The following is a 25,452-nucleotide window of genomic DNA, read 5'->3' on the forward strand; positions in this document are numbered from 1 at the left end:
CGTACTTAGCAACAGAATAAATGAGACCTCTATCAGTAACAAGCAACATTCTCAGTTGACTTACAAAGCTGCTGCCAGAAAACTGCACTCCAGATGGATATGGAATATACTCCACACGCGTATAGCTTTCGCAGCAAAAATTAGGTTAAATAAGGCACATGAATAACTGATCTATTGACTGCTTAGGGAAAATCAGGATAAGCCACATTTCCGGGCCATAAAATGTGCTAACCCGGTAAATCAAGCAAAAGAAGCCTAAAAAGAACTATGGGAATTCAGTAAGCTCTATAATTGACCACAAATGGTGATAGTATCTATATACATTTGTTTGATTAAATAGGCAGAATTCAACTTACCCCTAGGATCCTAATTTACAAGAAGCCGCAGAATGCATCTCCATCAGCATGCACGCTATTACCTTCAATAATTGCACTATCACATGCAGCATGAGCATATTGTTCACAAGGAATAGCACGCCTTCTTTTTCCAGACATATTATTATCAAGCCCAGGATTTGGATTTGTTTCTTTCAACTTGACCAAGAAAGATTCGTGAGGATTTCCAAGGGCAAAACTCTGAGCAATACTATCAGAAGCTTCGACTCCTGGTATAATCAGTGAACCTGTTGAGCTATTGATACCCATTTCATTTGCTTCATTATGATTGTTCAGCTTAGGGAGTTGTTTGATGTGAGCCAGTACCATTGACATATGCTCACATGCAAAAGTCAGGCGTTCTTCAGTTACCACTGATTCTGAAACAATTGTGGAAGCTATGGCTTCCAGAAATTTGACCTTCTCTGTTTGCTCTTTTTCAACGTGCTCATTCGATACAAGGCGCCACCTCAAAGGCAGATAAGGGTCTGGGATGCGAAAACAGTTATTTGTTGAGAGAACACGAAGAATATGACGACAAAGGATGCCTAAAAACTCAAACTGATGACAACTACAATGAATGAGTTCTTGACTAGGGTCCCACATCACTTTGCATCCTCCGTCCATCTCTGTGTGGTGTCTGATCTGGAAGCAACCTTCGCCAACCATAATGGAGGCATATTGAGGGGCTGAAACGAGCTCTTCTTGGAGGAGAGAAAAGGCAAAAGGCGTAAAAACAGTAGCAGCATGCGACTCCATTGGGGAACCTGTTTTTAAAGAAACTTTCTCATTTTGCTGCATTTTCAGCTTTGATCCACCATGGTCATCATACTCTGCAATATCGGCTACCTACAGTTACAAACATATTAAGAATGAGGGTCAATATAGCAAGTAAACCACCTTTCTCTTAGACAAAAATTATTACTTGGTGGTCTCACCAATATGACTGATAAACCATGACAGCAGAAACTGCACTGCTTAATTATGTCCCAAACCGGGATGGACCTTACCCGAAAATTTATGTGATACAGTCTAATAATGATTAATTTAATGTAGTAAAAAATTAACAATAAACCCCAGTATGACCCAACCTTAGACCCGACCTGTAACCAAATGAAGTAACTCATTACTAGAATATGATCTAATCCAAACTGACTCGTTTGCTATCTCTAATCGCTATAAGCAAGATATGAAAATTCAGTAGGTATAAAGGTAATATAGCTTTACAACTTGCTGATATGAACTGGTAGAGAAACTATTTTGCAAGAAACTCTAGTTTCTAAGGAAATAAATTACGAAAGGAAACAACATTGTTTAGATAAGAGTATGCAGACACAAATTTGAGAAACCACTTGAAAAACTTTTTTGCATGAACCACAGCAGATGTACACAAAGTAGTGCTCTGTAGAATAATAAAAGAGAACTTACTTTATCAAAAACAATCAAGTGTAGATTGTACACTTAATATCCTTTGAATGAGAGCATTAATGGAGTCTGTCACAGATCTACTCATGAGTCCAGCAAAGAAGTAGCGTCTCAAGAAAGATAGAGCCCAAAAGTCCCGTAATGCATAAAGGCAGATGATGTGTTTATTTGACTGTAGTTCATATCTATCAACCATCTCCTTCCATTCAGCTTCAAACTCATCAACCATTTCCAAGCTATAAAGACGATAAAATTCGGTCTTCCAACCATCATAATGAGACCCAAGTGGCAAAGAAAACCAGTCTGACAAGTTGGCAATGATATGCCATATAGAGAATGCATGTTTGGTTTCAGGCATTTCACAAGTGATCGCTTCTTTGAGCCACATATTTTGATCAGTCAAAATGGTTTGTGGTGCTTTTCCTTTCATAAAACATAAAAATGTCTGCACATATTATTTCAAAGAAATGAGAAATATAATTACAATGAAGAAATAAGCAACAGAATGAAGCAGGATTCTTCTTGAGCAGCAGATGGTTATAGAATAATAGATACATACTTAAGATGTTATAGGTACCTTCAATGCCCAAGTAAAGGACTCCAGGTTTTCATCCCGCAAAAGAACACAACTGTAAAGACAAGCCTTTCCATGATTATCAACCCCAATCAAAAGGCCTAGAAGCATATCATAAGCATCCAGACGATGATTAGTGTCCAGCAATATTGCATCCCCAAAGGCTTCATACTTTTGGATGGATGAAGGGTATGACCAAGCAATATGCTCTAATCTATTATGACCATCTAATTTAAAATCATACTTGAAATAAGAATTTTCATCTTTTAATCTTACACATGCTGATGAGGTCAATAGCATCGTTATCTTTATCAACATGTCTGAAAGACTGTAGCAGGTCTCTGATATGTAATTCAGTGAATGGTAAGCAACCTAATTTAACGCCTTTCTCAAGCTCCATCAATCTCAACATCTGGCGGGCTGACATTCCAGCTTTTGCAAACATGCAAATCCGACTTTTGTCATCAGCAGAAATGGTGCAGTGCGATGGAGGGATTTGTGCTTCAACTGATTTAAGAAGTTCGTGATTGTGATTGTTACTAAATCCAGTGACACGCCATTCAGGGACATCCAAATCTGACCGTTTCACTATTCTCATGTATGCTTGACAGCCGCACCGTGATGATTTTCTATTCCTTTGCAACTTCCCTTCCTCACTAGGTTTCGCCTGTGGATGTCCACCACGATGGCAGGTAAAGTCCCTTCGTGTGACTCCCCGTCCCACCCCATCTTTTCCCCGAGTGCGGTGGCGCCCTGATGGAAAAGCCACATTGCTTGGCAAAGCTGCAATAAAATTCATAGGCAGCATCTTGAGAAACAAATCTCTGGCCGATAAATGGAACTAGGTTGACTGATGTTTGTCGTGACAATATAGCATCCTCTGATATTCCCTCTGCAGACTCAATGTTGTCCTGTGACAGATCTGTTTCATTCTCAGAGGATTCCATATTCTGACTTCCATTAACTGTCATTTTTTGCAGCAATCATTCAGACAACTGAAAGCAGGTAGCAAGCACATTAGTTCTAATGAAGGTTTAGTGTTTAAATTTAAAACATAGAGAATATACAGTAATAATTTTCATTTTACTTAAGGTAAGAAAGAATAAAATAAAATTTATACAAGAATAGGCAGCCCCATTTCCAACGGAGCACACCACGGATGTTGCACTCAAAATAAAAGGATATAGACTGAAGGGAAATTCTTTCATCTTTATTTAAAAAGATTCAAACGGTCTCAGCTTTTATAATAGGGATAAGGTTACAAAAATCTTAACCTTCAGACCCCTCTTCCTCTTTACTAGGAATGACACTGTGGCTTCTTGTTGTGTAGAGAACTAGAGATAGGGGTTCGAAAGTTCAATTGTGCTCAAGCTACTCTAGGCTTCAAGTTTTGGCAACTACATTGAATTACAGAACATGATGTAGCCCCCCCCCCCCCCCCAAACTGATAAGCGCAAAAGAGGATAGTTCCTCACTCGTTTTCTCCACACATACACACATATAGCATCAAGAATAATACACATAAGAAGATCCTGTTAACCAGCTTTTTCTTGATCCTGTCACACAGCCTTTACTAAATCCTGTTAAACACCTCAAATTGAAAACCTAGATTTTTCTTTGTTCATATTCTGGCAATGCATCAATTGGAAGCTAAAAATATAAAAGATGGGAATGCTTCAGTAGGCATTTAACACTTTGAATGCTTAACCTCCTAGGTTATAGAAAACACAACGAACGATGAGAAGTGAGCCTGCCTGTCACTTGTACTATATTACTTCCTTTACTTCTTCAGCGAATAAAAACAAGCTAACTACTAAGCTTAAGCAGCTAGGTGAGGTGAGAAACAGGGATGGAGTCTAATATGCATCATCCTCCACGGATTGTAGACACAAATAAAATACAAAGTACAATGTCGAATAACCATTCAAGTAGTCAAGACTAAAACCAGTCACCTAAAAGATTTATCAAATCCTAAAGCAAATGTGTATTAATTAACCCAAGTACTTTGTCATGGGCTTCAACTACACCATCAAACAATGAACTTAATTATCTACGTGGATGTCAACAAACTTAGCCGGTAAAGTCTTGGGAATGCATCCCTAGGATTAAATCCCGTCCTCTTAATAATCCTTTGTGGCTCTATTTACACCCAAAAAAAGGGATAAAAGAGTGTCTATACATTCTTACCCCATTAGTAAAATGGTGATTTCCATATAAATCTCAAAAATAGTTCAAACATCAAATTCAAAGTACAGGCCATTGTTTCAATTAATTCGACGACGGGCAACAGGCTACCCCTCAGCTCAGTACAACCTTTCATTACTATAAATCCTAAAGATTTCAAAGTATATGCTAGTTATGAATACCCCACTAAGCCTCATGCAAGAAGCATCAATTAAGCTCAATTACAAGGCACTCCAATTGTTAATTTCTTGGTGAAATAACACCCAAAAAATTCACCAAATAAACCATTTATGAGATCATTTTGCTATGAGCACAAATCTAACAATAACTGAAAATTTCTCTTGAAAATGCCAAAACATCATTTGGGTTTTGGGTGTATAACCAACTTTTACCCCAAAAAACCCAATATTCAATTCATAATCTCAGATCTAAATAACACCCAGAAATAATTAAGTAAAATACATATAAAAAAAACAATCTTTTTAATCAATATCAAATCAGAGAAGTTCAAACAAATTAAAAACCACTAAAATATCAAGAAAATATAGTAAAATAAATTAAACCCAGAACATAGTTATATATAAGCAAAAGGGTGATTAAAGAACATACCTTTACAATTGATTTGAAGCTGCAAAACAGAAAATTGTGAAACTAACGGTCAAAAATTTGGAGGAGGGAAGAGTGGAAAAATGGCGGGGAAGAAATTTATGAGTTAGAGCGCATGAAGGGGGAAGAGGATAAGCTTTATCTATGGGAAGGAGCTATCTTGCGCTGTACTGGTTCTTCGACTTATTCAGCGCACATTGTCTATGTGCCCTCTCAAGAAGGGGTGAGAATGTAATTACTCAGTTTGTAAATCATTTTTAAGACAAAAAAAAAAAACACACTTTGTATGTAAAATACTTGTTAGAATCGTCTCAAGTATAATGTAAAGGGTAACAATCATATCTATCACTATGTTTTATTAGAAATGTAATCACGGAGTTCATAGCTCTATCCGTCTAGATTTGGCGGATGGTGGCCAATGGGATGGGGTTGAGATGGAAATCATATATGTCATGGGTAGTAGGACTGCGGAAATAATCTGTGGGAATAAGGTGAATCATAAGTAATACCTCTCCAAATTCGCCTAGTCCCAACCTACTTAAAACAATATTGAGCAATTGCCTTGTACTTACTTTAAATAACGAAAATTAATTATTCCAATAATTGGAATTTCATCTTTATATTGAATTATAATGAGCTTGTCTAACATTCACGAATAAATTTGGTTTTGAGACTTGTTGATTAATTGAGTTTTATCTATAACAACGGTAACGAAATTTTAATGGATGCATATATACAAGTATTATAAGGCAAGTTTGAGATGGGGATTTAGGTTGAGATTGCAATTAGGCAAGTGGGTGGTGGTGCAGTGATGAGTAGTGATGGGGATGAATTTTGGATCATGGGGGATGAAAATATTAAGTGGGGATGAGACGGGAAGACCAAAATCCTCGTTCTCTCCTATTAACATACTTATTGTGTTTAGTTTTGTGCTTATAAAACATAAATATGCATAATGAGAGATTCAACATAACTATTGTGTTGAGTTTTGTTAACGCTAGTACAATTTAATGCCACTACAAAAGTAGAAAGCAACCGTTACAAAAACAAAACAATGGATTGTAATTTGTAATGTGTTTGTAAACCTCTAGGTTATTTGAGTTGTTATCGGACTTTATTTGAAGCAATTTCTTTAATCTCCTAATTTTGGAATTCATAATATTGATTGATTTACATTTATCTATATCATGGATAGTCTAAATTTAGCTATGTCTATTTTTTTTCCCTTAAGTATATAAACATACCTTGTAACTTTAATTATTCTTTTATCTTTTCAATTTGTCGTCTTGTTTTCCTAGATATCTCCCATCCCAACTTTTTTGCCGTTGTTTCTCAAGAGTTGGGGTGGTGGGATTATACGTTACATCAATTCAATAATAAAATAATAAAAAAAAAGATGAAAGGGCCAAAAAGATCACAAAATGAATACATTGTTCATGATGATTTAGAGCAATATAAGCTACAAATCATAGATCATTACATGTTGGAAATACAAATTTTGATGATGCTGCTCGTTGTTGTACATACAATGAAAGTCCAACATTTAGTAATTATAATCCACCCATAAAATTACAACCTTCTCATAGGTACGTAATTACTCCTTATTTCAAATCATCCTTTACGACGTCGTCTTCGCCGTCTTCACATCATCGTAGGTCTCATAATTGGAGCTTTGATGAAAATGATTTGAAGAGGAAAACAAGGATTACTACGTCTAGAACATATACAATGGAAACTAAGTTTAAAGCTTCTGTTAAAAATGGTTTTCGTTGGGTTTAAAAGAAGGTGCCATAGAATAGTTTCATGATTAATAGAGATGGTTTAATTTATGCATGATTTCTACATCAAATCCGAAGGTCAATTTGATCAAGAAGTGATTTTGTGGCTTAAAATGTGCTCGTAATTTTAATAATTGGCATGCATGCAATTTGAAGATGTATTCTTTTAGATTATTTTTCTTTTTTGCTTTTTTAATTATTAAAATTGTATAGGAGATTGCAAATAAATTATGATGTGGGTGTTAAGGTATTAGAACTTGTAATTCATTTATATTGTTATATATTTAGAATCGACTATTTATTTACATGTACTTGTATTGTTTTAAGGATTACTATGTAAGAGTATATAACTTTGTAAAATGACAAAGTTTGAATCAAACATGAAATCGACATTATATTATTATTTTTTTGAGGGGGGGGGGGGGGTGGGGGGGGGGGGTGGGGGGGGGGAGGAATATAAGTGTAAAATATAGGGTAAATGACATTTGACTCTAAGTCCTTAATACAATCAACAATTCAACATCTATACAACAACAAGATTTTGTCAATTACACACAAAAAAAAACTTTAAAATGCGTGTAAAATTATATGCAATACATGCAACATAAAATGTTGAATATATATCCTCTTGCAGTCATGCTTACACTATAGAAATTAAGGTAGAAAGAACAGTTACTTCAATTTCTTACCTCAAACAATTCATGTCATTTTGCCATCATCCCTAATCCAAGCTCACCAAGCCCATTGAATCAACTACTTAGATTAGATTGAGTCTAGCCCAATGTGTGGATCATGTAGATTAAGCCAACCCTTTCCCCTTTAATGAAATGACAAAGAGATGATGAAAGAAATATAATCACTCTATAAACTATAAAGAGTACTCAAATAGTGTAATCACGGTGAAAGGGTGTATTCATTAAGTCTTGGGATTTATTCATAGATTGTTGGGATTTATTGCAAATCAAATTAGTTCTCCATAGAGTGTATTCTTTATGATACAAGCTACTAATGTGATGACTAATGAGTTTTAAACTAACAAATTTCTATCACGAACTACATATTAAAAAATTACAAGTATCATATTGACACACCAAAATTCGCAAACACTATTGACAAAAGCTTTGGTTTTTTGATGTTCATATAACTCAAGAAAATGTTCATCATATTATTTAATTTGGTTGAATATAAAAGAAAGAATGTTTTCATTGCATTGCTATTTTTAAACAATTTTCTTTTCATTTTATTGTAACTTGTAAGATGTTATTTAAATTCAAATTAACATATTAATTTTATACACAAACATTCATAACTAGACCCCCCATGTTAACGTAACAAAAAAATTCAAATCCAATAAAAATATAAATCCTTCAAAAAATAAATTATGGGAAAATAAACTTCTCTGTTCTCTCACTAGATTTGGTCCATTATGTTCGAACCTAGGACGCACCAAGGCAAAAAAATGGGCCCATTTTACCTTAACAAATCCAAATCCCAAATATTTTAACCCCTTTTTTGTTTCACTCATTTTCCAAAATTGTTTTGACTTTTCTTTAATCCACGTGTCATCATATCACTTGTCTGTCACTCCCCATTAAAATCCTACCCCTTGTAATTTTATCACCCTTGTATAATAAAAAGTATACTTTTTGTCCCTCTTTCTGTTTTTTTTATTTGTAATTTGAAATCTCAATCTAAGCAAAGAGACGTTACAAGATTTTTGGAATTATTTTTTTTGTGTTTTTCAATTTCTATTTTTTTAAAAAAATTCCAACTTTTTTTTTTCCTTCCCAATTTAATCAATGCTTTGCCCCCATTTAATGCTTGAAACATGCTTCACTCTCTCACTAAAAATCACAACTTTCTCTCTCTAAAATTTCTGGTATTTCCAACAACTGCGCACCCCTTAATTTATTGCTTTACAAACTATTCATTCTCCTCTGTTTCACAAAACCCAGAAAAATATAGACGTTGTCAAACATTTATATAGGAGAGAGAAACAAAGAAGCTTATTTTAGAGACGTTGGAGAAATTCTTCTAAGAAATTCCTCATTTGTAAGTTTTAATCATTTCTGTACTTTGTTTGATTGTAGTTTTAAATTGGGTTTGAATTAATTGTTTCTTAAATAAACTGATTTTGGTCATGGAATGTTTGGTTTTGCAATCAAGTTTCTGTCTTTTGTACTGCTTTGGTACTGTGATTAATGAATCTTGGTGATAAATTGATAATGTGAGATGGGTTTTGCTTGATTATGTGATTAGTTAGCTTAATTAAAGATTTTTTATAATTAGGTGGTGGAATGAGGCTAATGATGATGTTGTTAATTGATTTGAATTTTGATTAGCTGATTGATATGATTGTGATTACTTTTTGAAGGTAAATTTGCATGATTAATGGTTAAATTACCGTTTTAAACACTGTTAGATACTGTTGAAATTGTTCAATTATAAATTGGAATATGATTTCACTTCCAATTTGTAATTGTGAATGTACATATGGAGTAGATAATTTAGCAGAAAATGGCTGTAATGTTCAAATGTGCATGCCCAAGTTAATCATCTTTGTTTGTTGCTATCAAATTTGAGCATATATTAGTATAGTATAAAGTTCTATGATGGGTAAATTAATTGGAATATAGATTCTTATAATGTGCTTTACTAGGGATGGTTGAGTAATTCTGAAGTTATTTGTGACTGCTGTTAGTCATATATTGGGAGCTTGGAGCTATAGTAGAGTAGAAGATACTGCTCCAAGTGAAATCGTTTCGAGCTCGATGCTATCTTAGTAGAAGATACTAGGGTGTTTAAATTAATGTACTTATGGATTATACTACCTATATGACTATATCTTAGCAATACATGTGCACTGAGTTCATAATCTGAACTGAGGGAGCGGTTAGAGTAGAAAATACAGTTTTGAGTGAAATTGTTTTTGAGCTGTTAGAGTAGATGATATCTTAGTCTATAACTAGGGTTTTATTATGGATGATACTACCTATGTTTTAGTGCAATTTGTCTCATTAATTGAACTGTGTTGAGCAGTTTGGAATATCCATCATTCTGCATATGATTAGGTTGAAGATTCATCCACCTATCACTGATTGTTAAAGTTTTTGTAACTGAGCTTGGATCTTTAATGTCAAGAAGTGTTTTGGATTGGTAAATAGCTAAAATGGGTGGTGACAAGCATGGGTCGAAGAGTGGACGTTATGTTGGCGGCTTCTTTCAGCTGTTTGAACTGGAATGCCAAGTCTCGAAAGAAGTTGTTTTCGAGCAGATCTGATTCACCAGGTACATTACAGCTACATTCATATATGTGTTTGTGTTGTGATTCTTTAATGTGAACTGCAGATCATTCATTTTCTTTTGGTTGTTTTGGACAGAATACTCGAAGCAAGGAAAGAAAGGAGAGGAGAGTTTTCCTATGACAAGAAAGCGTGTGGTGAGAATTTATTCAATGACTGATATCTGCTGAAATTAATTGCCATAATATTGATTTAAGATGATTTGATTAATTATATACCAGGAAGAAGAAGAGGAGTATGGTGCATTTGGTGCAGGATTTAGTGCCAGAGGAGGAAGTGATTATAGCTGCGCATCATCTGTCACAGATGATGACGGTTTTGGATCAAAAGCTCCTGGGGTAGTGGCCAGGCTCATGGGATTGGATTCCTTACCAATGTCAATAGGAATGGAGTCATATCCTTCCCCCTTCTTTGACTCTATCTCTCTAGGAGAGGCTCCATTTAGAGGAAGAAATCTCGACTTTTATCATGATCATCAAGTTATGCATTCAAGCCACCTATTTGACAAAATGGAGCCTACAACTAGGAATAATGACTTTGAAACTAGATCTATGAAGTTGCCTAACAGACCAATTGAGAAGTTTCAAACTGATACTTTGCCTCCAAAGTCAGCCAAAACAATCCCAATCACTCATCATAAGCTTTTATCGCCAATCAAGAGCCCTATTTTTTGTCCCGTCCCAAGATGCAGCTCACATTATGGAAGCTGCTGCAAAAATAATTGAGCCTGGGCCATCAGCAACTCCCCGAGCTAAGATATCTTCAGCTGGATCATCCTCGGTTCCTTTGAAAGTTAGAGAAATAAGGGAGAAACTGGAAGCAGCGCAGAAACCGTCCAGGGCTCCTGTATTAACGCAAAGGCAAGTTGAATCCAATGCTGCCAAGTATCTAAAAGGACAGCCTATGAATAGGAGTTGGAATGGTCTAAATGAGACGTCATCATTTAGGGCATCCCCGAGTAGAGAGGATAGTTCTGCTGCTGTAAAGAAAAAGGGAAAGTCAATTTCGCTTGCCATACAAGCAAAGGTTAATGTACAGAAAAGGGAAGGCTTGACTTCAAACAGTAGGAGTTTGGGAGATTCAGAAGAACAGGATGATAGCAAGTCAAGTCAGTCATCAAGGAACCAAGCAAGTGGTCCAAAGTTCTCAAATAGGAAATCTTTGAACCAAAGTGCTTCTTCTGTACTACGACAAAATAACCAAAAACAGAACTGCCCTCCACATAGGGAGAGATCTTCTGCTCCTAAGGCTTCTGTTACTACAACTATTGGTAAAAAAGCCATATTCTGAGGATACTTCTCATAGCCGACAAAAAAGTTTAGCTCGAGAAGCTGGGACCTCAAGAACAAGTTCGAGGAAATCTAGCTTGCATGCAAGGGACGTTGTTGATAAGGGAGTTCCTTATGCTGGAGTGAGAAATGTTCCTAGAAAGAAAAGGTCAATAGATGGGAATCTGCAATACAATAAGAATCAAGTTCCTGAAAAACCAAGCCAATCTACTGTAATGGCTGATAAGCAATTTAATTGGATAGAAGAAAGCCGAAGGAAAGGAATGGATGTTGTTTCATTTACATTCACTGCTCCTATCACCCGATCACTGCTTGGTTCAGAGCCTTCTAGACAGTTGGTTGAAAAAGGCAGCAACATTTGCTTTGATGATGGAAGCAAAATGCTGACCAACTCAGATCTGACAAGGTTATCTTCTCCTGGATTAAACGGGATAAAGGGTGATGCTTTGAGTAAATTGCTAGAGCAGAAGCTAAAAGAACTAACATCAAACTTTGAGAATTCCCATAGCACCATTGTCAAAACTGGTACTGCTGCAGAATCAGCAGTGGTACCTGGCAGTGCAGAGAGTGCCACAGGGAAGGCCCGAGAAAAAATGTCTCAACAAGAGCCACTAGACACAGATAGCCATATCTATCCTGGATTGTTTGACTATGAAGCTGAACAGTTCACAAGGAAATTCAGTTTTCAGGTACAGAATTTCATGCATATTTTTATTTTGATTTCCATTAATTTTATAGAGACCAACTTTTTTGCATTCAAAATCTCCCCTAGTTTTATGCCCTAAAAAGTTAGGAAGCAACGGTGTACTGATTTCAGCTCTATTCTATTGACAAGATAGGCTCTTTTTTTTTTTTTGTTTTCATCAGGCAGGGGAAGCAATGGAAAAATACAGCCACGACAAAGTTGAAGCTAAAAAATGGAATGATTGTCACTCACCTAGTCCTGTTTCCATTCTGGAACCTTCTATTTTGACAGAAAGTTGCTGTTCTTCAGAAAGCATGGCAAGTAGCATCACGGAAGGTTAGAACAATATCAAAATCATTCACCACTTCCAATACATGCATGTTTTATAATTAGTACTTGTAATCTTAGTTTGTAATCTATACTTGTAATCTTAGTGTATTAATACTGAGCATTCCATGGTTATATTTTCAGAGAGCAAACAACAATGTTCATCAGTTCAGGCTCAGCAAGAATTTGGTCCGGATTCTTTACAAAAGTCACAAGCTAGTAGGGAAGCTGATGCAGAGGTATCAGATTCAGCTTCATCAACATCTTCTCAAATTACTTCAGAAAAGTACTCCATGAAATCAACAGCATGGGAATTAGGATATGTAAAAGACATACTCTGCAATGTGGAGTTGATGTTTAAGGATTATGTAGCAGGTCGAACACGTGAGATAGTAAATCCACACCTGTTTGATCAGATGGAAAGACGACAAGGAGGTGGAAAGGATGAGTTTTAAACTAGAGAGGAAAATGTTGTTTGATTGTGTCAGTGAATGTTTAGATTTGAAGTGTCAGCGTTTCGTGGGTGGTGGGTTAGAAATGTGGAAAAAAAGGCATTGCAACATTGAAGAGAAAGGAAAGACTGGCTGAAGAAGTGTACAAGGAGATCCAGGGTTGGAGAAACCTGGGAAATAGTATGGTGGATGAGCTCGTCAACAAAGATATGAGCAGTAAATATGGGAGATGGCTAGATTTTGAAGTTGATGAATTTATGGTTGGAGTAGACATTGAAGACCAGATCTTAGATTCTTTGGTTGGGGAGATAGTTTCTGATGTCTTATCTTTACAATAATAATTTGGCGTGTAAAATGTAATTTACAATCAAGTACAATTCTTTTGTAATACCACCTATTTAGTGGGTTTCATCCTTGATTAATGATTGTTTTTGCAAACTGGAAGAAGTATATAACTTGGTGAATTAAAAAAAAAATCCATCATTTTTTGGCGTTTAGAGAGCTACAAGGATGTGATAGAAAATCAATCCCAAAATCTCTTCGAAACGGGAGGGAATCATACCACTTGAGCTATCCCAAAATCCACTTCCATGTTTGTTCAATGTGTAAATAGGGTTACTTATTATTAGAAAGAGAATAGACCAACAAAAATTAAATTATTATTACAAGGAGCAAAAGCAGAAGTAACAATTACTTCCAATTAATGACAATGTTATGTGCTTGATAGAGATTAAAACACAAAACAGCAAACTTTTGAGTATTTTATCAAGGTATCGTGCAGTCAGGTATGGTTTATCAAAACACAGCAGCAGATGAACAAATTCACCAGATATTTCCCCAATAACAAAAACATTTACAGATATGATCAATTATAGCTGTACAAATGATAATGTTATTTGCTTTGATCTGAAAATTAATTTTCTAAATACAAAAGAACTCTGTAGGACATTTATCGAAGATCAATCACATCAAACCTCAACTTTGGGTTCAAATAAACGTGTGAGCAGTGTTCATATAGTGGGCTACCATCTGATGGTTCCTCATGAGGATGAAATCCACGCTGATCACAATTTCGAATCACAGAAACACCACCAGGATCAGACAAGTGAAATATACCATGCGGACTGCAATTACACAAACAAGTGAAGTCAGTACGCAGGATATGCTCATCTAAAATGTTACTAAGGCCCCCATTTCAGTTGAATAGAATGGAGCTTAAATGTATAATACTATCATAGATTCACTTAAAAAAAAAGTTAAATAAAGTCTTCATTAACACTAAATTTCATGCTCTTTAATTGGCACTAAATGCTCTCTAAAAGTAGCCTCTTTATGAGTTCTTTCAAACAAAATACCTCGCACCTCTGATGAAGACAAGATCAACAAGCTGGACCAAGTTTTTTTTTTTTTTTTTTTTTGAAATAAGCTGGACCAAGGTTTTCAAATCCTAAATGTAGTGTATTGACACCACAAAGAATCCATGATAACATAGATCTTTGGAATTCTCTAACAGACAAGGAACCATGCAATTCCAGAACAATGAAAGTTTTTCATTATTTATAAAAAGCACTCCGTATATAGCCTTTATAAAATGTCAACCAATCATCAAGGATAGTATATCTAGTGGATAAACCCTTCACTCTAAGTTATCCAAAGATTTTATCAATCATCTGCATTTCGTGCTATTAAACAGGATTTTATAATATTAAACTCAAGTTCCCTTTCCCAAGAATGTTAAGCAGCCATCTTTGAAGTAATGTTTCTTTTTCTAGTGTATTTTATGTCCCTAGATGACAATGAAAGGATAAGGAAAGGTAAAAACACATTCATAATAAATCTATACTTGTCTAAAGACAAGAACAGGCAATATGGAAATATATAACTAATTTCTATTGTTTCATGAGACAACATTGGTGTCCGATACTCCAATCTCCTTCTCCACCCTTTCTATTTTCATCTTCATATACCATGACCAGAGTCTATCATCCCTGCCATGCCCTCTAATTATGTCACAAATTAAACCAAGAATCCAGGTGAGTGACTATAAAATATTCCCTCCATCAGGTATAAAATAATTAAGTATACTATTGAGAGATAAATTCCTTTTCCTTAATCAGAAATGTATTATGATTATATTTAAAACACTCCCCCACTTAAATGTAGAGCTGGAGAGTAGAAGGGGAGCATAGAAGAAGATAACAATAGTTGGGACAGAGGGCAATAAATTCCAGATGGACGGAGTAAATGTTCATGAGAGTTATAAGCCCAGAACAGAGCAATATTACAGCATTGCAGGGCCCAACAGGTTACAGATAATACCAAACAAAAAATATAACTTGCATCTTCATTTCGAAATGAGCTAAAGGATTGTTTTTATCATGATAAGTTTCTCTGTTTTCTTAAGCTTTTTTGAGTCCATGATTATCGGGCCAGTTTAGCATTCAGCAACAGTTATGCAAAGTAAGATGGAATATACCTGGATGAATCTGTAGGTGCCATAACGATAGCAACTGCTTCCGGCAACATAATCTGACAAGCAATTTAAAGAATGATTAGCCGAGCAAGGTATCGACATTAGCAAAGCAGAAAAGCACCTCTAACAAATGTGACCATGGCATCTCAAATACAATCCTGGAAAAGAACTACTTCCTTTGTCTTGACCTATATAGCCCCTAGGCAGTTTGATAAAGTGATTAAAGATGATAAACATATTGTAGATAAATATGCCCAAATTCATTGCCCTAATTGGTGGTTTTTTTTTTTTTCTTTTTTCTTTTTTATATTGAGTATTAAACAATTTAGTCATTTACCTTATCTAATCCCTACTTTAAATTGCGTGCCAATGTGCCATAGGAATAGGTCTTGCTAATACAGCAGTAGAATGATACATCAAGGCATGTAGAGTCTATACGTTTGTAGCATGATAATTGTTTTTTTTTCTTTTAAAAAAAAGAACTCAAGAAGCCATTTCTTTTACCTGATATGAGTAATGAGTATGCAGGTCAACTGAGGACATAAAACATGTCTGTGTCGGGTGCGTCTGTCAGTATGAAGAAAATAAGAGTATTAGTACTAGAACATCAGTAGAGGATGTTACTATAGCTTAATAATTATATATATATATATATATAAATAAAACAAAATTAAAAAATTAAAAAAAAAAAAAGGCAAATTTTTAGGGAAATTGCATATTCAAGATGCAGGAAATTCAACACTCATGCAAAGCATAGTGCTTGAATAATAAAGTTTCTTATAGCTCATAGCCAGCTAGACAAGCAGATGATACAATGAGATTGGCGGGAAGAAAAAAGGCAAATGCATAAAGTAAAAACCATTACTATCAGGATTAGAAGCTCACATGAATCCATCCAAGAGGAAATAGTGATGCTTTGTCCTGAACCTCAAATATTTCTTCCTCATTTAATGTCTGGCACTGTAAAAGGTAAATACAAATTTGTTCAGCTCACCATAAGTAGTAGAAGTGATACAACATCAAAGTAGGAAGAGCTACCATATCATCTGACCCTCTCTTTAATGAATTATTTTGTATAGCACTATAGCTGAAGCCGAGTCATAAATAGGGATTAATCCACGTCTTTTATTGGAGTTCAAACAAAGCTAAAAGAGCAAGTCCTTGTAATGATATACATCATATACTTGCCTATATGTAAGCATATGCATCCAAAAATCAATCAATCAATCAAAACCTTAACCCCATAAGTGGGGTAGGCTACATGAATCAAAAGTGATTATTCTGTGTAGTCATCCATATGCACCCCCATTAAAAAAAAAAAAAAAAAAGAAGAAAGACACAGGGAAAGCAAGCACACATACGGTTGATAAAACAAAGGTCATTAGGTCAATAAATTTCTTAAAAGTGTTCTCAGATAGTCCAAAACTGCACATATTAAAGACCTCAATATGCAGAAAAATGAAAACATAGGTATTATGTTAACAAGTATTGAAGTTAAGCTGAATTTTCAATCTGAAGCACGTCAAAATGTCAAACGAAGTCTGATCACAATTTAATATTTCATATTAAATACGCATATGTATAATAGATGTCATCTCCTCCATTTATGTGCTATAATTAACAAGTACTTCCAATTTAAGGTATCCTTTCTGCTGGCCATCATGCTGAACTCACAAATGTTAGAGAATGCTACATGATTGGAGGCCACATTTAGCAGATCCTATCATCTACAATATAAGTTATATCTGTTCACAAGGTTCTTTATAATTCGAAGATCAAAGTATCAAACATATAGCTGAACACAACAATGAAAACAAACTAATCCAAACACCAAGGGTCTATTGGAAAGCAAGCAACAACTTACTGAATCAGAAGTTGACTCTTGCTTCGGAACAATTAAAGTAGTAATGTGAAACACTCGGTTTTTCTGCATCCAGAAGAAAGTTGAAGCACTTGAGATAAACATTAAAAAATATAGTCTCCAGCAAAAGGAACACATGAAGAAATTGAGAAAAACATACCAGAGAACCAGCTAGAACTCCACATGTTTCAAGATTTTTTGTCGTATTTTGTTGTGCCAGCCTCAAGAAATCTTCCATCATTCTCACAGGCTGCAATAAATAATAAAATGAAGTCCTGAAACAGAAAGAATCGCAGCAGAATCTAAAAATAATCTCCAAAAAATTGAGTAATTGAAACCTACAATATGCAGATGTTGATATGAATTAGGATTCTGTGTCCCATTCTCTGAAGGCTTAGCTGGTCCAGGTCTTGGATCAGCCACTCTTGATGGAGAGATAGGATGGTAATCTGGATGAACTTGAGCGAGTACAGGGGGAGGAACTGGCTGCCTTATGATTCCCACAGACAAGTCCTCTTCACAGGGTGACCAGCTACCATTGTCTAAAGACAGGACTGCTTCCATATCTTGTCCTAACCTATCATCCTTCTGAACTTGAGTTTCATTTTGTGTATCTTGAATAAGGCTGTCAACCACATGGGATATAAATAGTTGGAAGCAGAAAATGTTTTGGGGAAAGGAAAAGATGACACCCCTTATGTTTCAATACTCATCTGACCTAAAAGGCACATTCCGTTTTTTTTAAAGCAAATATAAATTTGAGGTATAAGACAATTTCATAACAAAGTTGCCAAAGTTCTAACCATAAATTTTCAGCTGGAGTTAAGTCAGCATGGCTAGGGTAAGACACCTGAACAGAAAGAAGACAAATGAGAAAATATATATATATATATATAGAAACAAATTTATCAAGGAAAACACTCTAGAGATTGAGCACCTTAATCTCCGTACTAGGTCCTTGCCATTGACGACGAAGTCCAGTTGGACCTAAAAAGGAGTGCCTTGACAATGTTTCTTGATTTGGAAGTGGCACCGCTAGAGACCTGTTAATAGTCATAACAGATATAGGTCAACATAAAGAAGAATAGGGAATACAAACAGACATAGTAGTAAGGAAATTATATGTAAAAACTGACAGGATATTAAACAAGTGTTAGGCAATAATAAAATGCAATAAAGGAAAAAACCAGCAGCAACTGTTGCTTGCAGTTATACGTAGAAACCAAAAATTGTTCCCTTTTCCTAAACAATCAACAATGAGGGAGCTCAGGGTGGTAATTGTGAAACCCAAGGATGTTCCCACGAAATGTGATATAAGTAAATAAAACTTGTAAAATCACATATTAAGATAATGCCTATAACATACTGCTATCTTCGTTCAAAACTATACTTCCTCTTTGATGATGCAACAAGAATGTTTGCTACTTGAATACCTTTAAATAGAGTATCATATTTGACTTAATAAATGTTTCCTTAACAATCTCAACAGGTGCTGCAGGTTTGAATACTTTTACATAAAGAGCTTGACCTTACACTTGACAAAATAGAAAAGGAAAGTGGACGTTTTTTTCGGGGATAGTCTGATACAAATGTGGAAGTTTATTTGGGATGAGGGAATACCATTTATATGCAGAGGATTCTTATTGTTCAACTGTAGACTTGGTTGTGCAACACACTAAAGCGAATATGTTAGATTAAGAACAAGAGTGCAATTAGTTGAACTAAAGAAAGGACAGACTTAAAAAAAAAAAAAAAAAAAAGAAAAAAAAAGGTGTATTCTTACAGCTTAGAGAAGCTTTTTTCAAAAGGCATCGAAGTTGAAGCAGCTAGGAAATCATTGTTCTGTTTCCATGAAGACTGAATTGTTTTGCTATCTGGTTGTAGCTGCGTTAAAAGCAAACCATAAGTTCTAAGCTTCTAACAACCCTGAGAGGCAAGGACATTAAATAATATTGAAAAAAAAATATGCTGCCCTTTTAATAAAGTAAAACAAACACCGGAAGAAACACAAGAACTAAGGTTAAGAGATCAGTTATACAAAACCATGACAATCTTCATGCTTAAATGGCTGTTGAGGGCCTCACAACTAGAGATACCAGCTTTTAGGAAGTTGCATTTGCGTTTCTATTAAAGCATTCACTTCTTTTATTTTCTCACTTCACCCCTTGTCAATGATCTTAATAGAAACCAAGTAAACCAGTAATTTAAGAGAACATGAAAGGCAACCAATACATTCAAGTAAAATGACACAGGGACAGTAAATAGAACAAATGGAAGTCTGGTGAAAAGCTGACCACTTAGCAAAAGTAAAAGGATTCAACATGCGTCAAGAAATTCAGCATAAAATAAAAAGAGAAGATATAGTTTCAAATATGTAGAACTTTCAAAGACCAGGAGTAAAGTGGTGTGAACAATTTAGTTTAATCTCATACTGAATAAGAAATCATTTAAACAGATACCTGTTTGCTCTCAAAACTAGGAGCATAAGCAGAGGGCCGTGTCAAAGATGCTTCCAAACCATATGTGGTCTTCTCTCTGCCATCAAATTGTTTTAGTTGTGTTTCTGTATAAGCCTTGTTAAGTTCATTTACTCGACGCTGAAACTCAGGCTTCAATGATTCCAGCTCATTAATAACTGCCAGCAATTTCTACAATAAAAAGCAGCAGGAAAATAACACTTGTCAACAAGGATAATCACATACAACAGTTGAGACTGATAAAGTGGAAAAATCCTGATACAGCTTACCTTTCTGTAATGTACTCTTTCTCTAGAATGTAAAGCCTGGTAATCCCGATGGAAGGGTATTGTTTCAGACACCAAACTAAGAAAACAATGAATGAGCTATAGATTTACATGTATTTTTCAATACAGCATCATGATACTGACAGGCATATATGATAATACTTACCTTGAAAACCTAACGAGCATAACATACAAGTCCACTATATTATTTTCTTCTCGATACACATCTGCCTGAAAAAAGCAAGAATATCATGTCATTACTTGAAGAAGACAAATAAAGTTCAATACTGCTGGTAGCAGAAGCAGGTCTGCAAGAGCATTGGTCTTTATACAAGCAACCTAGCAACATAGCTACCCTTTTTCTTTCTTCCAGGATAGAAAATTTTGATTGACATGAATTAGTTGGTACAAGAAAAGAAAACAAGGAGTGCTATAAATAGCGTCCACTAAAAAAAAGGGATAGCTTCCAGTCAGGCCGTAAAACATACTCCACGAGCACCACTGCACTACAGGGATAACTATAGCATATGCGCAAATCCATGTTACCACAACTCTTCATTGTATCTTAAGTACCCACATCATACACTCAATACTTCAACATAGATGCACCACAGGTCCACAGTGCAATTTTTAGTAGAACATGTGTCATTTTAAACAGACCAACTTAAAAGGAGACGTGACGAAATATCACGCGCAGATATGTGCACAAATGGGCTTTGAGTTTAATACGTGGCAATTATTAGCAATCAGCTAAACATGAGTTTGCTCAAATGTAAATATCTTTAGAGACTGAAATACTTCGTATATTTTATGCATGCTATGTCCCCACACTAGTTTTCAATTTTTGAAACAAAGTCCCTACGCTAGTGGTTAGATTAACTCTATTCTACTCTAACCTCAGACATATCAATACAAGCGATCAATATAACTCTTCCACATCAAACTATGAAATATCATCCGTGTGTAAATGTGTGGGAGGATAATTGGGGAAGAGGGGTTCACCTTGTTCTCTACCCCACATAAGAAAGACATAGCTCTAGCGAGACCCATGCATAGTGACATTAGACATTCAGTATGACAAGTCGAGCCTATAGCTACATTCAAAATTCCATTCCATCCTAGATGAATGTTCCAAGAATCTGAAAGAAGATAACAATATCCCTTAGCTTGTAAGTGCACTTGTAACAAATTCCCATCTATTCATCCTCTCTCATAACCCGAGTAGTCGTGATGGTTCAGTAGACATTCATAGTCCAGTGAGTCCACCCACAAACTTAATGTGGATACAGGCAGTCACACATACACATTAATGCAATTCGCCACCCAACCAAAGCATAAGTTCTCCCATTCCAACATCTCACCCCAAAACATAGAACTACAGGAAACCAAATTCAAAATGTAGTTATAGAATCATTCATCTAAGCACCAAAACCCCGCCTAAATTTGGTACCTTTCCCTACATCAATGCTAAACCTTAATCATAGTACCTAAATTCTATCAACGCAAATTCGCAACATACCCTCTTGGCACGCAATCAAAGTAAATGAACTCCCCTCTTATCGAAGTTTAATTCAAACTTACGATTGTTACAACATTTAGATTTAAGAATGATATGAATATAAACCTGCAATTCTAGGGCAACACAGCAGCAAAATCGAACTATATGCTAAAAAAAACCTAAATTTAGCTCAATCGAATGGTAAAATTGAATATTCTCTAATAAATTTAGAATTTGAACAATGTATTTTAAACAAAAAATTAAAGAAACCTAACCTGTTTGAGAAGAGTATCAGCAATTCGATAATAATACCCCAAAGAAAGCCGATTATCGACATCAATTTTTCTTGTAAGCGTGTTCATATTAATCGGCTTTGCCGGCGTCGATAATTGACGACGATTCATGATTTCCGGCGAGATTAATCGGTGATGTGATCGAATTCCGATGAAATTCCGGCGATCAACGATTGAAAAATCAAATTAGGAAAGTAATTGATTAATCGCACTTCAATTCAATTCATATATGAATACGATGAATTGAGAATTGGTGATTTGGAGAGAGAAAATGATTGTTAGGTTAAGTTGGAGTGGTGAAGAAAGAAGACCAGAAAACGGAGTTCAATTAAGATTTTTCACAAGTACTACTCGTTATGTCGACATTTACAGAGTGGAGAATAAAGCCTTAGTCCAACTGTCCGTAACTTTTTGTATAAGTCCGGTTTACACTACTAAAATAATAAGCGGGGTTTTATCTTTTTTAACCCGGTTTACACTAAAATAATGAGTGTGGTTTTATCTTTTTTAGCTGAAGTTTTGTTGTATATAGATTGACCCTTGAAGCTCGATTTGGTCAGAATGTTCTTCTAATACCTTAAAACCTGTTTACGAGATTTTATCTATTTGCTCGAGGATCGACTTAAAGAGCCTTGTTAGAACATGTGCAGATGTGCTAGTTACAACATCAAAAGACAAGAGTAAGTCTACAAAATCACAATGTTAAGGTTCAAGTACTTCCTCGCCTTTAATCAATCCCACCACTTACAAGTTATGACACCACACAAGATAAGACTTCTTTATCATGAGTTTTGCCCACACAGTAGCTAGAAGGATATAAAGAAATCAACCTTATAATAGAGGTTTCCATCCGATTATTCGACTTCATGTTTTCACAAACCCTCACGAGGCATTTATCAACCTTACGTTGTTAAAATGTGAACACGTAAATCGAGACATTTCTTAATAAGCAAAAACGAGGCATTTATGTTATTTTTTTGCCAAATTTGAGCTCAATTTGGTATCTTAAGGACCAAAATAGCCCCTGAAACCTTTGACGGAGTATTTTTCAACGCGCAAATCGATAAAAAATACTAATAATGGAGAATGGGCCCCACTAACGGAATTTTTTAACAGCAGGATAACAGCAAGTTTACCGTATGGAAACAAAAAATATATTGGGGTTACAGCGTAGAAAGTAATATATGTTAGGACACAGCGTAAAAAAGTGAAAAAAAAACAGGGTTTCTATATAAAAAAAAACCCTATTTTTATTTTTGAACAACAATACGAAGTTTTTATAAATGACTCAAAGTCAAAAACCAATTATTCCATATTGATCGTATATATGAACATTGGACAATCTTGGCGGGATAACACACTTTAATTTAATTTTTGTTATTCATAAGAAAAATAAGTATTTCATGTACGACTAACTACTTTTTATATTGGATAGTTTAATTTAAACTCTCCGATAATTTTTATACTATACAATGCAAAGAGGTCAATGAATTGCCTTGGGACATTGGAAAAGATATGTATAAAATTATAAATTGAATTTAATGAGAAATACTAATATGTGACACTTTATAAAATGTGACCTATTGATATTGTTATACGGAGTACGAAGTACTGAATTACTCTGTATTTATTCATATAATTTCCCTCCAATTTATTTGATCATTAAAATCAAACTCACAAAAACAGAGTAACAACAAATACATCATCTTCCTCTTTCTCTCTCCAATCTCTCTGCAAAAATGGCGCCATTAAAGAAACTCCTAATCACCCAAATTCTTCAAAGAAGAAGAATCCAATTAATCTTCACAACTTTTCTTCTCGTTTTCTCTATCTTCATCTTACTTAATTTCTCTTTAACACCCATAACAGAGACTACCTCTTCAACAGTACCATCTGCAACTTCGCACCTTCGCTTTGCTTCCAATTACATCTCTTCTCTCTCCTCCATCCCTCGAAGTGCCGCAATCGAAGACGAGCCGAGTTCCGGGTCTCCGAACCCAGATGAAATTGGATCATACTTTGCTAAGAAAATCACTTCTTTGAGCATTTTAACGAAAAAAGAAGATGATTTTGTAAGAAAGAAGGGAATTTCTTGTGATATTTTTGATGGGAAATGGGTTTTGGATGATTCTGGCCCGGTTTACTCACCTGGGTCTTGCCCGTTTCTTGATTATACCTTCAATTGCTTCAACAATGGCCGCTCCGATCTCGGTTATTTACGCTACCGATGGCAGCCTCATGGGTGTGACATCCCTAGGTACTCTGCTTTTAATTTTCTCTTTAACTAAAATCTACATTTCAAATTTTAATTCTTGATTTTTTTAAAAAAAATTGATTTTTTTTATTATTTTTGTTTTTTATATAATAATTCTTGGAATTTCATAGGTTTAATGGGAAGAAGATGTTAGAAATGTTAAGAGGAAAAAGAATGGTGTTTGTTGGAGATTCACTTAACAGAAATATGTGGGAATCTTTAGTATGTTCTTTAAGAATGTCTTTAGTTGATAAGAAGACAGTGTTCGAAGTTTCTGGCAAAAGACAGTTCAGAAGTGAAGGATTCTACTCTTTCAAATTCAAGGTAGTAATTTAAAACCGATTAAATTTTACACTCGGGAGCATGATGCGCGTCATGCTCTAGTTACGTTAATTATGATAATTAATGTTGTGCGACAGCGGAAGCAAAGGTCGAAAACAAACAAGAAACAATAAAGAAATTCAATGCAAACAATAAGAACAACACCAAGAATTTACGTGGTTCACTATCGATGTGATAGCTACGTCCACGGGCACCGAGATCGAATGATTTCACTATAAACTGCAAAGATTACAAAGATGATTCTTGTATTTCTCAAGAACGGCTCTCACTCTCTCTCTCTTCCCCCTAATACTGATATTAGGGAGGTTTTATATTAATCCCTAATTAAAAGATACTTGGGCAAAAAGATAATAAAATAAGATAACCTAAAACCGCAAAATCCGCGTTCCGTATTTTTCCTTCTCCGCCCGGTCAGACCGGGCAAGGTCTGCCCGATCGGGCGCGAGAAGAAAACTCCATACGAATGCTTCAACGTATCCAACCCCCACCGCCCGGTCAGACCGGGCAAGGTCTGCCCGATCGGGCGAAGGCTCGCCCGGTCGGGCGAAGGCTCGCCCGGTCGGGCGCGAGAGCAGCTTCTTCAACGAATTTGCCAGGCACCTCTTCTTCTTCCGCCCGGTCAGACCGGGCAATGTCCGCCCGATCGGGCGGACAAAGCTACGAAGTACGAGTCACCTAATATACTTATCAACAATCTCCACCTTGACGAGAACTCGTAGTCAGCAAACGACCCCATCAAGACATAGTGAAAAAACATCTCAAGCCAAACCCGATGCAGGACTCATGCATAAGCCATACATCCCGATAAGTCTTCAACCAAGACCCATCACATACTCGTCTCCAAGTATAACAACTCATAATGCTCCACCTGCATCACAAGCCCCGGGCAAGCTCCACCTTAAGGCCAACACACCTACACCAGGAGCTCCCCAACTTCGCCCCTCAGGGCCTACTACATCACGTAGTAATCAATATTTAGCAAGTCTAAGCAA

The 25,452-nt window shown here is 35.6% G+C and overlaps 4 protein-coding genes and 1 pseudogene across 4 annotated transcripts; 2 read left to right on the forward strand and 3 right to left on the reverse strand.

Annotated features, from left to right (window-relative positions):
• Nucleotides 1-266: 266 nt before the first annotated feature.
• On the reverse strand, nt 267-1,238 carry LOC110716208 (protein FAR1-RELATED SEQUENCE 11-like). The gene has a single exon (XM_021894828.1). It carries the CDS (start codon nt 1,173-1,175, stop codon nt 372-374), a length of 804 nt encoding a protein of 267 aa, XP_021750520.1. The 5' UTR covers nt 1,176-1,238; the 3' UTR covers nt 267-371.
• A 568-nt stretch (nt 1,239-1,806) lies between these two features.
• Nucleotides 1,807-5,477, reverse strand: LOC110716205 (annotated as a pseudogene).
• Nucleotides 5,478-10,182: 4,705 nt separating this feature from the next.
• On the forward strand, nt 10,183-12,999 carry LOC110716206. Its single transcript, XM_021894826.1, has 7 exons — nt 10,183-10,229; nt 10,322-10,380; nt 10,465-10,915; nt 10,983-11,425; nt 11,523-12,221; nt 12,400-12,553; nt 12,689-12,999. Exons 2-7 carry the CDS (start codon nt 10,363-10,365, stop codon nt 12,997-12,999), a joined length of 2,076 nt encoding a protein of 691 aa, XP_021750518.1. The 5' UTR covers nt 10,183-10,229; nt 10,322-10,362.
• A 673-nt stretch (nt 13,000-13,672) lies between these two features.
• On the reverse strand, nt 13,673-22,244 carry LOC110716204 (AMSH-like ubiquitin thioesterase 3). The gene is made up of 14 exons (XM_021894825.1): nt 21,847-22,244; nt 20,240-20,304; nt 20,077-20,152; nt 19,790-19,978; nt 19,114-19,214; nt 18,268-18,373; nt 18,134-18,180; nt 17,673-17,955; nt 17,491-17,580; nt 17,334-17,396; nt 16,355-16,429; nt 15,974-16,036; nt 15,473-15,525; nt 13,673-14,120 (listed from the first exon to the last, which is right to left on the reverse strand). The coding sequence occupies exons 1-14, from the start codon at nt 21,973-21,975 to the stop codon at nt 13,946-13,948; spliced, it is 1,515 nt and encodes a 504-aa protein (XP_021750517.1). The 5' UTR covers nt 21,976-22,244; the 3' UTR covers nt 13,673-13,945.
• Nucleotides 22,245-23,603: 1,359 nt separating this feature from the next.
• Nucleotides 23,604-24,442, forward strand: LOC110716207 (protein trichome birefringence-like 4; the record flags this gene model as incomplete). The annotated part of the gene is made up of 2 exons (XM_021894827.1): nt 23,604-24,121; nt 24,250-24,442. Coding segments are annotated over exons 1-2 (711 nt in total), but the record flags the coding sequence as incomplete, so codon positions are not given.
• Nucleotides 24,443-25,452: the final 1,010 nt, after the last annotated feature.

Source organism: Chenopodium quinoa, unplaced genomic scaffold (genome assembly GCF_001683475.1).
Source record: "Chenopodium quinoa cultivar QQ74 unplaced genomic scaffold, ASM168347v1, whole genome shotgun sequence".
Lineage (NCBI taxonomy): Eukaryota > Viridiplantae > Streptophyta > Magnoliopsida > Caryophyllales > Amaranthaceae > Chenopodium > Chenopodium quinoa.

Coding starts and splice junctions, on each gene's coding strand:
- LOC110716206 (XM_021894826.1), top strand. Junction 11,426..11,522: donor TGAACCAAAGTGCTTCTTCT/GTACTACGACAA, acceptor TTGGTAAAAAAG/CCATATTCTGAGGATACTTC. Junction 12,222..12,399: donor CAAGGAAATTCAGTTTTCAG/GTACAGAATTTC, acceptor TGTTTTCATCAG/GCAGGGGAAGCAATGGAAAA.
- LOC110716204 (XM_021894825.1), bottom strand. CDS start 21,975: ATGAATCGTCGTCAATTATCGACGCCGGCAAAGCCGATTAATATGAAC. Junction 19,979..20,076: donor AAAGAGTACATTACAGAAAG/GTAAGCTGTATC, acceptor TTTTTATTGTAG/AAATTGCTGGCAGTTATTAA. Junction 15,526..15,973: donor ATACTCATTACTCATATCAG/GTAAAAGAAATG, acceptor ATTGCTTGTCAG/ATTATGTTGCCGGAAGCAGT.
- LOC110716208 (XM_021894828.1), bottom strand. CDS start 1,175: ATGCAGCAAAATGAGAAAGTTTCTTTAAAAACAGGTTCCCCAATGGAG.